This window comes from Meriones unguiculatus, chromosome 8 (assembly GCF_030254825.1).
Source record: "Meriones unguiculatus strain TT.TT164.6M chromosome 8, Bangor_MerUng_6.1, whole genome shotgun sequence".
Classification (NCBI taxonomy): Eukaryota; Metazoa; Chordata; class Mammalia; order Rodentia; family Muridae; genus Meriones; species Meriones unguiculatus.
The window spans coordinates 97,280,043-97,295,661 of record NC_083356.1 but is presented as its reverse complement, the minus strand read 5'-3'; the positions used below and the strand labels follow the sequence as shown (position 1 = coordinate 97,295,661).

At 42.2% G+C, this 15,619-nt stretch overlaps 1 protein-coding gene across 3 annotated transcripts in view; it reads right to left on the bottom strand.

The window, feature by feature from the left end:
* Gpd2 (glycerol-3-phosphate dehydrogenase 2) overlaps nt 1-15,619 on the bottom strand; it is a 133,511-nt gene that overhangs the window by 78,838 nt on the left and 39,054 nt on the right. For all 3 annotated transcript variants that reach the window (XM_060390190.1, XM_021651366.2, XM_060390191.1), the window contains one exon: nt 443-614. In XM_060390190.1, coding sequence (XP_060246173.1) covers nt 443-614 — 172 coding nt within the window. The remainder of the gene's footprint in view (nt 1-442; nt 615-15,619) is intronic.

Here is a 15,619-nt window from a genome sequence, read left to right as displayed (position 1 = left end):
AAACTGCTTTTCCCACCTGCTTTAGCACATGAGTATGAATGCCCTCAAATTATACCACTATGTTAGGAGATATGAAAGTTTATAAAAATGAAGGAGGTCAATGTGGTAACAAGAGTGGACTCCAGTGTGCCTATATTTTAAATTTATCATGATTCAGAGTAAACAGAAAAATACTTAAGTGACAAGGTTTACGCAACTAAATTTTCAGGAATATGGAGTTTTATTCTGAAATAAATCTGCTGGAATGAAATACTTATTTATAGTTATATTTAGTTTTTTTAAACTGTTGCTGAGTGGCAAGATTTTGAAAACTGCAAGGGTTTCACGGAGTAGGGGAAACTAGGGGACAGCAAGAGAAACGTGAGCTCTTGAGTCAACAGTCCCTGCATCCCCAATGAGGAGGAAGAGGAAGCATGTCCCTGTGTCACCCATGAGGACTCACCTCTGGTGACAGCGTCCAGTGCACAGCCACTTCCGGTGGCGCCGCCTCCGATAACAAGGATGTCAAACTCCGAGGTGTTCCGCAGAGTCATGAGCTGGGCCTCTCTGGAAGGAGGCTCCCTGTTCACAGGCTCCGTGATGCATTCTGCTGCCTCCACATATGCCAGGCTCACCTGAGGGAAAGCGGGCAGACATGTTCCGTCACACATCATGAGTGCCAGCTTAGCAAAGTGAACCGTAGCCTATGAAGAAAACCTGAACAGGGATGAGGGCTATCAGAGCTAGTCCCACAGTACATGCAGTCACAGGAGCAGCTGTGTCGGAGTGGGCTTCATTTCTTCACTTAGGTCTCAGCTATTTACCCACAGAACGCCTGCTTTCAAATTCAATATCTCAACTGTTTGTTTGATTTTTATATATAGCAAAGTTTAATTATTTCTACCACTGTGTAGCAATTCCCAAACTCTCAAACTAAACCAGTTTGAAGAACCAGAAGGAAATATTTTATCCAGTAGCATCAAACCATTCAGATAAGATTTAAAAGTATAGACATCATATGAAAGGAGAAAATAACTTTATAATCACTGTGCATTTCCTTAAAAGAATATATTTATTATTCAACTCTTATGACAAAACATACTCTAGATTTTGATCTATAGGCTTAAATCAAGGTAATTAATAAATCTGCTTGGCAAAAGTTAGCGTCTTGTTTAAATTAAATCTACTATGCTCAATAGGAATAATATTTTTTCAAAAATTTTACTAAAAGGCTTCCCCCATCAAATATATAAATGCAAAAATAAAGATTTCCTATGTTTACAGTATAGATAGATAGATAGATGGATAGGTAGATTGTTGACAACTTAGAAATATAATAAAGCCAGGCATAATCACCCTAAATTTCTTGGTTCTTGAATAACATAACTCAGCAGCACAAATCAAAACCACCTGTGTAAGACTCTTTAATCCATACCCAGGAAACCACAAGCAAAGAGGATTGAGTCGCTAAGCTGACCCACATCTACAACCCCAACTCAGGAGACTAAGGCAGGAGGTCCCCCTAGGGTTAACTAGTGAGTGCTAGACCCAGCCTGTATGGGTGACAACTTGTTTTGTTTTGTTTTGTTTTGTTTAAATTATATAATATATGTGTGTATTATACACCACACACATGTATTATATAATCTCTCAGTGGCAGACCCAGAAAGTCAAGTTCCAACATACAGAAATAGAGGTATCTGGGTTTTATTTCTCCTCACTGCAGTATGGATTCATTTACCACAATGAAGAGTCCTGACCCGCATTGCTCCATTAGTTACCCAAGGACCATAACTTCCGTTTCCCTCTATTCCATCGCAGGATCAGCACAATGGAGGCTCCTCTCCCGCTCTGCCTTAAGTCGCGTCTGAATGACCAGGGCCAAGCTTTCTCAGGAGGATCTTCCAAGACTTCTGAGACAGAGTCTATCTGTGTGTTAAAATATGGCTTGGAATTCTCTATGCAGCCCAAACTGTCCCCGCACTGGCCATTGCACTGACCTAAGGGATTTCAGCATTCACCAGCATATCCAGCTGTGGCCACTGCTTACATGGAGATTATTCTGCTCATTCAAGACAAGGAATTTATTTTTCAATTCAGATTAAAATAAACCTAGCTTCTCCCTGTAATTAGATTGATTATTACCAACCCAGTTGTATCTCTATGAAAATGAAGCCAGAAGTCTGGAGAACACTGGGAGAACCGTGTCTCAGGCCACAGGATCCCAGCTTGAGTCTCTGCACCCCTGTCTTGGAAGCCTGACGAGCTTGAAGTCAATCCCCACAACACACGCAAGAGGAAAGAACAGACTCCTAATTGTTCTTCGTCCTCCCTACTCACAACACGGTGAATTAATTTGTAAGTTATTAATTCAAATGGCAAAAATTAAAAGAAAACAAAAAACCATTCTTCGTGTAACTCCTCCTATTCATGTAACGAGCCAAATAAAAGTAACTGCTATGTTCTACGAAGGTCTGTACTCTTTCTAGCGATGCTCTTTGTCTTCCTCACCTAATAAGGAGAAAATTAGAAGACATGGAGAGACGGTTTATATACACACGTAACGCATTTGTAGAAAAAACAAATGCCAAAATGGAGGGGGCCAGGCTATGACCACTGGGGGTGGGGGGAGGGAGAAGTGCACCATGACAGATGGGAACAACTTGGACATGGGACTGACAAGTGACTAAACCGCCAGAGCTTTTTCACACATCAACAGAATTGCTGACATTTTCTGCCTCGTAAGTTTTCTAGAAATAGTGGAGAAATAACTTTAAAGACCATATTACAGCATAGTTCATTAGAACTTGTTAATTCTAAAAGCTCCCTAGTCTGCTCTAGCCATGAAAACTGAAGTGGTTGAGCTCCCCCTTTAGCGCGTGGCAGAGATGTGAGGCGCCTAAGCTGCTCCCGTTGACTGCACGGTTCTGTCAGCTTCCCGACCTCTTGTGGGAACAGTCTTAGCCTGTCTTATCTTAATATGATAAGACACCTCTTTCATCTTGGTACGGTGGTTGTATTCCAGTGATTTCAGTCCCCAACAGGCAGGGAAGGTGGGGAACTACATGCTCAAGGCCATCCTGGACTACACGGCAAAAACCTTGCCCAAAACGGCATTTCCAGCTATGGAATATGTTTCCAGAATCTATCCTATAAATTCCTTAAAGATTCATAAGGCCCTGAATTATCCAGCTTTAGTATTTACTGACTAGACTCACTATTGTCTGCATTTTCACATGCACACCATTACCTGCTGCACCACAATACTGCTACAGCTACACACACTCACACACACACACACACACACACACACACACACACACACACGACTGATTGTTCATTCAACTTGGTATCCAAGGCAACTTTTTTCTCCTGATTTTTGAACCTCCCTTTCTTAGCTTCCTTTGGTTAGCACTCAGCGGCCCATCATCAGTACAGACTGAGTGACAGACAGGCCTCTTAGTGACATGGCCTACTCTTCTCAAATGTCTGCGAACTCTCTAGAGCATCTCAGATATTCTTCATTTCACAATGATGGCTTTTGTTTTGTTTTGTTTTTAAAACAGGGCTTCTCTGAACAGCCTTGGCTGTCCTGGACTCGCTTTGCAGACCAGGCTGGCCTCAAACGCAGAGATCGGCCTGCCTCTGCCTCCCCGAGTGCTGGGATAACAAGCGTAGGCCACTGCGCCCAGCTTCCAGAGTGATTTCCCATTTGGAGGACCTGGGATATCAATCAGGTTAATTAATGAGCACTTTCAGTTGATGTCCCGTGTGTGTCTCAATATTGGTCTCAGGGCTTTCTCTCCTGCAAACTATTTTTTTAGCCTGCCAGCAATCACCTTCCTTGATGATCACCCTTACAAGATGAAAACCTGTCTCCGCACTGCAACCTGTTGGCAGAGGTTCACATTGATTTCACTTGTAAATGTGTCAAAGCGAGTGGGGTGTGGTAGGAGCCTCAGAATCCTTCACCTGGTGTCTTAGTGACTTTTCCAGTCGCTGTGATAAAACACTGTGACAGAACTTAAAAGAAGGGCTCTATTTCGGCTCACCATTTGAATGTGAGCTTCAGGAGCTTGAAGTAGCTGGTCCCATAGCCTCTAAGCTCAGAACGCTGAGAGCGATGAATGCTCGTGCTCAGCTCTTCCCGGCTCTGCTAACCAATCAAGGCAATCCCCCATTGGCCCATCTCTGAGGGATCCTAAATCCCTTAACAACTGAGATGAACCATCACACTTCGTGAGTGTCTAAACTGCGGTACAGACAGTTATACCTCTGAAATGGAATAATAATCAGTGATGTTTACAAAGAACTAGTGATGAAAGAAAAAAAAAAAAGAGCACATGAACCTCAATGCATCCTGCTAAGTCAGAACACAAATGAAAGTCTAAGCCCACATTCTACTGGGGCACAGAAACACCTAATCAAGACGAGCACGAGTGCCCACGACTGAATGCAGACTTGAGCGGTCACCATGTGACTCTCTGTCCCACAAGCCTGAAAACAATGACTTGCCCCACACAGAAGAACCAACCGATCTCTGTGCTAAGCAAGACAAGCCAGACTCAGAAGTCCCTGTACTACATGATTGTGACCAATCTATCTAAACAGTGCTCAGTAAAAAGCAAAGTATGGGATCAGAAAACAGGTCAGGGATTGCAGGCCCTAGGGAAACAATGACCACAGAGGGCACAAGGAACACGTGGAGGATGACAGAAACATTCTGTAACTTGACTCTGGTCATAATTACATAATTGAGTGTGTTATAGAGAGTTGATTTCACCTCCTTTAAAGCTGTTCCCCAAATTATGCCTCAATCAAATTGACTTTTTAAAAATAATAACCAACTGTGGATACAGCACGTATGTACTAGGCAGTTTTATAAGATATTTGCTTTTTTTTTTTTTTTCCTGCTCATTGAATCTTCATAGTGAAGCTGACTCAGATACGTGACTTTCTTCACTTAGGCAGCCGGGACTGAGCTGCAGAGGAGGGAGTGGCCGCCTAACTGCATGGCCAGCTCACAAAAGACCTGGGAATCGAAGCAAACAGCGTGGCAAAAGAGACCACGTCTTATACTACTGCGCTGCACTGACTGTACAGGGGATTGTAAGGAAAAAAAAATACGGACAGACTAACTAGTTACAACAGAATGAAACAAAACCACTGGCAAGATATAGAAAGCTCTTAAATGGAGGAGGGGCCACGGATTGTTGCAAAAGTTGCACTGAGGAGCTCCCCCAATTTAAATATATATACTCATAAACCACACACAGTACTATTGAGGACGATTTATTTAATTCCTGACGGTACTTTAAAATAACATTTTATTTTTGTTTATTTCTTTCAAAAAAGCTGGAAAGTGTTGCAACTGAGAAGCTAAGCACCACGCTTATTTTAGAGGCAGTAAACACAGCCTAAGGCCCTACTTAGAATTATGACAGGAGAAAGACTCTTTTTTGGATTCATATGGCTTTGAGTAACAAAAACACATCTGCACTCTACCTTCTCTAGAATATGTTGATTTTGGGGAAATAAAGAGAAGGGCTAAAAACGGAATCCGAGATACTAAAGCAGTAGTGGTAAGGAATGACGCTTTAAAGACACTTTAGAAAAGGGTCTGTGTGCTCCACTCCTCTCAGAGCTGTCCTTTCCTAGGTCTCCCTTTTCTACGTCTGACAGTTTTGATTAGACAGGACTCTCAGAGGTGAGCTCTGCTGATGGATGGATCTAAAATGTCCTAACCAACCCGAGAGACCAGAAATGCTCATGAGATCAGCAGATGCTGGACTCAGCACCACTCACTCAACAAATCACTATATTGAGAAGTTCCTCAAGCATTCTGAAGACTAGGAGACAAAAAGATAAGGTGGCAATTATAATATTACTTACAGGTTGTTTAAGGCAGAGCAAAGGCTAAAAGGCACAGGGGACAGTGTGGGGTGGGGGAGGCTGTAAACCTAAGACAGCACAGTGCTCTCCTGGTATGCAAAAAAACACTTGGGTATAGGGTTCAATTCCCAATACTACATACATCAAACAAGTAGGGTAGTACATGCCTGTAATTCCAACACTCAATTGCTAGAGGCAAGAGAATCAAGAGTTCAAGGTCATAAGTCAGCTACACAGAGTTCAGGACCAACTTAGGTATAAAGGAAGGAAGGAAGAAAAGAAGGAAGGAAGGAAGGAAGGAAGGAAGGAAGGAAGGAAGGAAGGAAGGAAGGAAGGAAGGACAGTCACAGAAGGCATCTCTTATATTCTGGCCAAGCTTCCCTAGAATGGCCAGCTCAACCACGTCAAGAGCAGTGGACATCAGTTGGGAGACTAGGAAAGGAAGAAGGAACAGCATGTGTTAAGTCTAGAGTACACACAAGTCTGCTCTGTCCTGTCAGCATACTACTGTCTTAAAATCTGGCTTATCTATCCAACTTTGAAACTTCTCGGGAGCCAGGCGTGGTAACCCATGCCTATAATTGCCTGTAATTCCAGAGCTCAGGGAGGCAGAGGCAGGTGGCTCTCCAGCCTGGTATACAAAGCGAGCCCAGGACAACCAAGACCACACAGAGAAACCCTGTCACTCAAAACCAAAAAGAGCTTAGTTTTACATAAACCTCAAGATTCCAAACTGAAATTAGCCTATAAAAACTAGAATACTGATGGGGTGGCCTGTAGGTAGAGCAGAACTTGTGAGCCCCAAGACTCTCTCACTGGTGTCACTTTCATTTCACCAGGATGTCCCCTGGCGGCATGTGAATTTGCTGCCCCAGGCCTAAAGCCAGAACAAGGCCAGCCTAGTCCCAGCTGCTGGGAAGGCAGAAGGATGGGAAGTTCAAGGCCACTTATCGAGACATTATCTTAAAAAGTGAGTGTGGGGCTGTAACTTGGTGATTAAGGTCTTGACTAACTTGCGACCCTAAGTTAACACCCTAAGTTAAATATACAGTAACACAAGGAAAAGTAAAATGAAACCCTCCAGCATTGTGATGGAGACGTGCATGGGGTATGGAATGATTGCTTAGTTGGGTAGAGCACATATTGATCTTACAGAGGACCCAAGTTTGGCTCCCGGCAACTAACAATAGTGGCTCAGATCTCCAGGTCTCTTTAGCTGCAGGGGAATCCATCTGGGCTCTGGCTTCTGAGGGCACCTGCATTTATGTGCACAGAGACATGAGCAGACACAAAATTAAAAATAAAGTATCACCTTTTTTAAAAAAAAGAGAAAGGCCTGCATCCACACAGAATTGGAAGCCAAGTTCATAACCTGCAGTTACGAAAGAAGCATTTCCCCTGAACAGGATTCAGAATGAGATCAGTTTTACTATGTCTAAGCAGTATTAGACTTGCAAATTAAAAAAAAAAAAAAAATTCCTAGACATTTGCAACTTCGGGTGAGACCGAAAACAAGATCTAATAATTAGTGTCTATTTCTGAAAGAAGTGCATATTTAAAGACCACAGGCAATTAACAGCCAGGTTGTCCTGTAATCATGTACAGTAATAATTGGAGTATAAAGTAGGTTTCATGCAAATCACTTCAGACTGCAACAATCACTCTCGCTCGCCCATATTATGCCATTCAATCAATGAATTAGTTGGAATGAAGAGAAAGTCTTCCTGTTTTGTTGTTCTTCCAGAAAAAGACTAACAGTATCTGTGTGTTCCTGGAGGCAAAAAGTGACCAGCAACTCCGTACGGCTTATCTTCAGATGTCTGAATGATCTTCACTTCCTGGATCCTCCTGACTAAAGTGATGAGCTTTCTCAGATTTACAGCATGTGTCCACAGAAAACCAGTCGTGTCTGCCACTGTACTTTAAATGTGCAGTGTTCCCCACAGGCTAATGTGTTTGAACACATAGAGACGAGCAGGTGGAGCCGTTTTGGTTCTGTGGATCCCGGTTGGTGGAGGCGGATCACTGACCACAAGTGGTCTCTGTTAGCTGCCACCACCAGGGATCAGGAACAGCAGCTTCACTGCCTATAAACTGAAGTGAACTCCCCCACCCCCAGCCAACTGTAACTTGCTTCTGTCAAGGAATCCTGTGGTGGCATGAGGAGGGACAAATATGCCCTCTTTCTAGGTACTGAGGATGGACCTCTCATGCACCCTGAAGGTGCTGTAGAGCGGATGATCCATGGCTGAGATTCCTTTGAGATGTGCACAGAATACAACAAAGCAATCAATTATCAAACTTTGGGGTAGCAGAGCAGAGTGTCATGCAAATCCAGCCTGCCTGCAAGTGTCACTTTCCCCCATAGTACTAAACTTAATCGGTGGAATGTTAGAGAGAAATTGCTGGAAAATGGAAAAGCCTTGGCTCTGTCTGAACTATTCAAATAAATTAACATCCTAAGTGACTAAACAATCTGAGGCTTTGAGGATGTCACCTAAGTTTATTGGTTTCCAATAAGCATTTAAGCTATTTTCTTATTTTTAATTGAATGTATCATTATTATTTGTATATGTTCTCTCCATAGCATATAAATCGAGGCCAGAGGACAACTCTGGGAGTCCATTCTCTCCTTCCTCTATGGGTTTTAGAAATTGAAGTCAGGCCATCAAAATGTCTTGGCAAGATCATTTACCTACTGAGCCATCTTACTAGCCCCAAATACAAATTTTTTTTATTTTTATTTATTATGTATACAATGTTCTGTCTGCATGTGTGTTTGCACACCAGAAGAGAACACCAGATCTCATTATAGATGGTTGTGAGCCACCATGTGGCTGCTGGGAATTGAACTCAGAACCTCTGGAAGAGCAATCAGGGCTCTCAACCTCTGAGCCATCTCTCCATCCCTCCAAATACATACTTTTAAATATATAATACAATAATGTTTGGATGCCTCAGGGTGACATTGTTCCCTAAATCTAATATCTTGCTTGGAATCAGAATACTAGAAGCAGAAGAGATCACTCAATAGTATAGAGCACTGGCTGCTTTTGCACAGGACCTGGATTCCCAGCACCCACGTGGCTGTTCAACACTGCCTGTAACTCCAGTCCAAGGACTCCTCCTGCACGAACTATGCAAATGGTACACATACAAACATGTAGACACGTATGCATATTAAAAAAAAAAAAGTGGAGGGTCTAGAGAGCAAACCCGAGGTTGAGGAGGATAGAGAGGTAATAAGACTCTTGGTTGACCAGCAGCCATTAGCCACCCGACCAAACAACATCTCATAAACATGTAGGGTGGAGGTATCTTCCTTTTTATTATTCTCTCATTTATTACATCCTGACTGCCGTTTCCCCTCCCTGCCTTCCGGTTTCTCCTTCCCACCTCCTCTCTCCCCTAGATCCAGCTACCATACACACACACAACACACACACACACACACACACACATACACACACACCCTCCACCTCCCCTCAGAAAAGAGGAGGCATCTTTTTGCATATTTTTTTCTTTTCCTTCTTTACTTTCTTTTTTCTTAAACAAAAGCAAGAATGGTGGCGCATGCCTTTAATCCTGGCACTAGGGAGGCTGGGGCAGGCGGATCCCTTTGAGTTCTGAGGCCAGCCTTGTCTACAAAGTGAATTCCAAGACAGGCAAGCCTCTTACATAAAGAAGACTTGTCTTTAAAAAAAAAAAAAACTGTAGTCCAGGAAATTGACTTGGGGCTTCAGGCATGTTAGAAAACCTCTCTACCACAGAATTACCCCTCCAGCCCCAGGAGGTACGTACACTTTGATGATCTGGAAAAAAAGAAAAAGCATTTATTTCTTGAGCTTGTAACTGAGACTTAGAACCTGGTTCATTTTGACTCCAAATTGAATATACTCAGCTCTGCTAGGTTATCTTTGTTCCCAGATCAGTCAACTACTTTGTCAAAAGGAATGCAGAACTTTTTATTGGTTTAGGTGTTTGGGTTGTTGTTTGCTTTTTTGTTTTGAGACAGTGCCTCCATTACAGAGGTCTGACTCCCCTGAAATTCACTCCATAGAACAGGCTGGCCTCAAACTCCGGGAGATCTGCCTACCTATGCCTCCCAAGTGCTGGGTTTAAAGGTGTACACCACCAGCAGCCCTCCACAAGGCAGAACTTTCAATGCAATCAGTGAAGTCTAGAAATCCTAGCTCATGAGCAGACCCAGATGTCTACACAGCAGCAGTTGGCCTTAAAACTCTTCCTAAGGCATGGGCTCACGGTCCCCTGTCCCTCTCAGATGTGAACTATACTGACCCACTGAGTCAAGGGACCAGCCTATCACACTTGAACTGTCTGCTCAAAATTGTTATGCTGAAACATGAGCTGCGCACCCTCCTTCTCTTGGGATACTTCATCAAATACAAGTACAATGTCTAGAAGCTTCTCTCATCTGTGCATGCTGTAATAGAATTAGACCTTGCAAAGATTTTGTTGAAAAAAAACAAAAAAACAAAAAACTCAGATTACAAAATAAAGTGAAATTAGGTCTACGTAACTTAAAAGTATCTTTTATTCCAAAGTTGGTGGGGAGAGGAGGCACACCTAGAGAAAGCTTTCTAAACACAAACATGTAACTATGAAGCTGAGAGGATGGAGAAGGAGACAGAAGCAAGAGGGCTCTCCCAGGGCATTTATAGAAAGTTTCCTCCGTCCCACAATATCCTTAAAAAGTTTCTTTAAAAGGCCTTAAAATGAATAAATAGTTGAAAATGAAATGCAAAGTCAAATCAAAGTGAATGTCAGTGCTGCTCAGTTAGCAACAGCCTAGCAGCTCACCAGCTGTCAGCGCTAATCCTAGCTCAGCCGTTGACTCACGGGGTGACCTATAGAAGTACAGTTAACCTCACTGATTCTGTATGCCAGCAACAAAATGGCATCCCAAACTCCTCGAAGGCCCCATGTGAGTTATAACTCCAAGTTGTTGCCGGGCCCCACTTTTGAGGGCTAAGTGTTAAATAAAAACCAAAATTAGATAGAAGCTGATAGGATGCTCTTCAGAGAACATTCCCAGCTCTGTCTGCATAATTTCAGTGCTTTGATGAAGCATATCTCATAAGAAACGGTTAACTACATAGAGTGGTTAAGAATAGTTTCAACTGGCCTTATCTAAAATACAGAGTATTCCAACTCCTCATCAAGCTTTAGATACCAGGCACATTCCCAACAGTCTTAGTTGTATTTCTAGGAGAAAAAAAAAAAGTCTTTCCAGGAATCTATGCAAAGGGTTCTAAATAAGAGAAGCAAATGAATGATGAATGTCTTTGGTATAAGCCCTAACAATAAAACCTTCATCATAAGAAACAGCTCATTAGTCAGCTAGATTAAAAACAACACTCAGGACACACGTAATGGCTGGATGCTCAACAACAGATTCTCTTCTTCCAGAGAAATGGGGCTGCAGGCAGCAAAGCCTCACGGGTAACAAGTCTCCGAACCACAGGAAGGAAGGGGTTTCTCACCTCCCCATACTGAATGTTCAGGGCAGCATTAGAAACATTCACAGTAAGCACTGAGTCTAGATTAATGGACAACTGTAAGGGGGCTGGAGAGATGGTTCAGCAGCTATGCACATTTGTTGCTCTTGCAAAGGACTGGATTCGGTTACCAGCACGCACGTAGCCACTTAAAACCATCTATAAATTCACTTCTGGGGGACCCAGCTCCCTCTTCTGGCCTTTGTGGGCACCAGGCATGTGCAGTATGGGTGAAACACTCATGCACATAAGATACAATATTTAAAAAACACAACTGTAAGATCTGTTTGGCAACTCAAGAGTCAACTTAGCTACTTTGTATATGGTCCACCATTCTGAAACTTAAATAGCTCAAAGAAAATAACATAAGGAAACTGATCAGGAAGCTTTGGCTTGTTATTTGTTGAATTTTTTAAGTTTTGCTGTTGTCTGGGTTCTGTTGTGTTTTGGTGGTTTGGGCTTTGTTATTTGTAGGTGGGATCTCAAGTAGCCTAGGCTATGATGCAGGCAAGGCTGACCTTGAACTTCTGATCTTCCTCCATCTACCTATTCTATTACCCTCAGCTTGGAAAAAATTGTTTTCACCCTTTTATATAAAGTAAGACTTTTAAGGAGAAAGACTGCTTCCAAACCTATGAAAATTGCCTCTGTAAGTGAAAGACAGCTTACCTGGGGAGAACAGACAGGTGTAGTCACAAGTTCAAGGCCATTTAGCACATAAACAAATGTGGCACATGAGCAAACATTCTGGCTGATTCCAGACCCCAAATACCCTCAGATTAGAAAACTTCCCCCACGTTGAGAATGCTTCCAAAGCAAAATGATATTCAAAGATGGTCACCATAAAACTTTTAATTTCATCTACTGCTTCTATCTTCATTCACGTCTCTCTTAACACAGGCATTTGTTATGCAAACGAAACCAACTATTTTTAAGAAGTTTAATATTTCATCATCTTATGCCTTAAAAAAAAATTCTAGGTATGGTCCAAATGTAAAAATCCAACATTGAGGGGGAGAAAAAGTTGCACCTGAATCTAAAGACTTACTGTGCGCCACATCGATGGCCTGCTCAGCCAGATTGGCTGAGAGTTTGGAGGGGGAAAGTATGGAAGGAAAAGATCCCTTATCCTTATTTTATGAAAAAATCCCTCTCAAAAATTTCATGCCTTGTGCACTCCAACAAGTTCAGCAAAACCCAGCCATGAAAGGTAAGCTAACACATGAAGCTCCTACTGGTCTTTGTGTTGGTCTGGGGCATGCACTCGCAAGGGTGAGAGTGACTGGGTCAGGTGGAGGATGGGGGTCATGCACAAGGATTACATATTCCAGACCAGACTGGGCTACAGAATGAGACCCAGTTTCAAAAGGAAAAGGAAAAAAAAAAACAAAACACTTATTTTGTCTAGAGTTGATCATTCCATTTTTTGCTTCTCCAATCTTGTCTTTTGGTTTTGACAAAAGAAAAGAAAAAAATAAACCTTTGTGTCCATCCTACCAATAAGAAAGCAGCGCTTTTTTACAAGTTTACAAATAGCGCACTGAAAGGGAAAGACTGAAATGTAAGTTAAAACAGTGTTCTCAACATCTTTGCGGACTTTAATTACACATGCATGCCTTCACTCTGCAGTCATTTAGGAAATATACTACTGCTACACTCATTGTTACAGGGAGAAAAACTAGGTCAAAACTCAGGAAAACTGTCTACAATCACTAAGCTGCTAAGACAGAAGTACGGGGGCGGGGATGCTGAATGAGGCTGCAAGGATTATTCCACATATCACATTCTTCAGGGGGAGATTCATCAGCAGAATCTCCCTGTTCCCTGCTCTCCTTAGAAGACCACTCCTCAAACTAAACATCTCCATACCATGACTTACGTTTGATGCAAGGAAGAAAGATGCAGGAAGAAAGGCAGAGAGAAAGGGAAGGGAGGAAGGAAGGAAGGAAGGAAGGAAGGAAGGAAGGAAGGAAGGAAGGAAGGAAGGAGTAAAGAAGGGAAAAGAGACAAACAGACATAAATCTATTTCACCTCTGGGCCAGCTCACAAAGTCCACTGAAACTTCAGAGTGGGTAATGGAAAGAACAAACACAGCACATCACCCAAGAGGGGCCCCTCACAATGAAACAGATCTGTTACACCAACACAGGTGGGTTAGAGAGAAGACCAAATCATCACATCAGGTTTTCCAGTTAGTACCTTAATGGTGTGAAATAAATGACGTAAACTATTAAAAAAAAAAAAAAAAAAAAGCAAGCCTTTGTCCTAACGTGAAAAGAGGCTAGAGTAGTCCATATCTCAACCTGTTCCCCTCCATTCTCCATGGCTACCTGCTTTCTTCCTAACTACCTGAAGAATGGCCTGCAGCCCAGATTCTAACAATCGTCAGCTTCTGGAAGTGCTCCAGGGTTCCCTCTCTCCTAGACTCAATCCCCTCTTTCACCTACTCTCCTTGGTGAGCAGCTTGACAAAGGAGACTCTCCCAGAAGAGAGCACTTCCATCCTCTCCAGTGTTAGACTAGCTAAGATGTCATCTAAGGCCTTTTCAACTAGAAGTTTATCATTAAACCCACTTGTACTGAATAATGAATCGCTATCAACTTGATCCAAAAAAAAAAATTACACACGGATGGAATGTAGTGGGAGAATGCTTGTTCAGCATGTGTGAGGCTCTGGATTAATGGCAAGTACTACAACAACAACAAAGATTAAACTTAAAACAGAAAGCTCAGTCAGGTGAATACTACTAGCTGCAGAGAAGGATACAATATAGGGACAGTTTCTTAGGATGTATCACTATGTCCAGGTTTTTCAACACTGACTTCTTCTTCTTTTCTCTATTTGTTTATTTTCTGAGACAGAGTCTCACTAAGTAGCTCTGGCTGCCTTGGAACTAGTTATGTAGAGCAGACTTGGCCTGAAACTCACAGAGAACCACCTACCTCACAAGTGCTGGAATAAAAATGTGCTCCACCACACCTGACCTTCTCACTTATACTTAAAAGACAGTAAATTTCCAATGTAAACCATCTTAGAAAATTAGGTCTGAGCAAGGGGAAACAGAAGCAGATGACCACACCTGTTCAACAAGGCATATATACTCCACAACACTCAGCAGAAAAATGGAGCATTATCTAAGGGCCTTACAAAAATGTAGCCAATTAACAAGTCCTGAATTCAAACTCCTGAATTCAGTCACCACAGTCCTCACTCATCCAATGGCTCTGGCTGGCATATACTTTGTGGGAGAAAAAAAACTGCATTACAGGCGGCCCTGTGGTCATTTTATGTCAACAGCTAAAATAAACTGTCTCCTGTCTCTCTGGAGTTTGTCCATTTTCCCCCAACCCCTATGGCTACCCCACACTTGGCTACCCTCTCAAATATAAGCTCAGGGTAGTCTCTTAAAAGGACAGGAATCACTAAAAATATAGTTGGATTTCCTATGCAACTCACTGACTGGAATATGCCTGTGATAATTTTTTTTTTCAACAGAACCTGTCAGCTTAAAATTATAAATGACTTCAAGCTGCTGGCATCCATTTCACTGAGCTGTTAGGATAGCCGGGGTTCCTAACTTAAGAAGATAAGGTGACAAATGTTCTAGAAATCAGCAGGCCCTTATTAAGCTTTGAGTTTCGGAAACCCCAGCCCTAACTCAGCTGCTTGGGAGCACTCTTACAAGTTTATTCTGAGAGGTCAGTTATTAAAAAAAAAAAAAAAATCAAATTTACAAAAGATGAATACTTAGGTATTACTTATTCAACAGTGAATACTTAGGTATAAAATTAAGCCATAAACTTTATAGTAAAACATGCTTACTATGGTTAAAAGACATAGGCCACATACAAATTTAGCAACACCTATTAGGTATCATGACCTTCGGTCCTCGCATTTCCCAGTGTCAGTTCAGATAACACAGAGGTAGGGGGAAGTAATCTAATCCCTAATGCCCATGTTCCAGACTTCTGAAATAGCCTCAGCAGAAGTAGCATCTTCTACATTTGCTCTCAAGTAATCAACGCAGCGTTTTAAAAGAAAGTGCATCAAACACAGTCAACAGACAAGGAAGAGGCTCCATAGGCCAGAAGTTCATACATATGGGCAACACACACACAAGTAGGAAACCCCAGGATCCAGCACCCATAGTTCAGAATGAAAGGAAAGAGTAAACAAAGTCTCTCAATACCTCTCCTCTTTAGGAAGAAATACATAAAAAATGCCAAGTA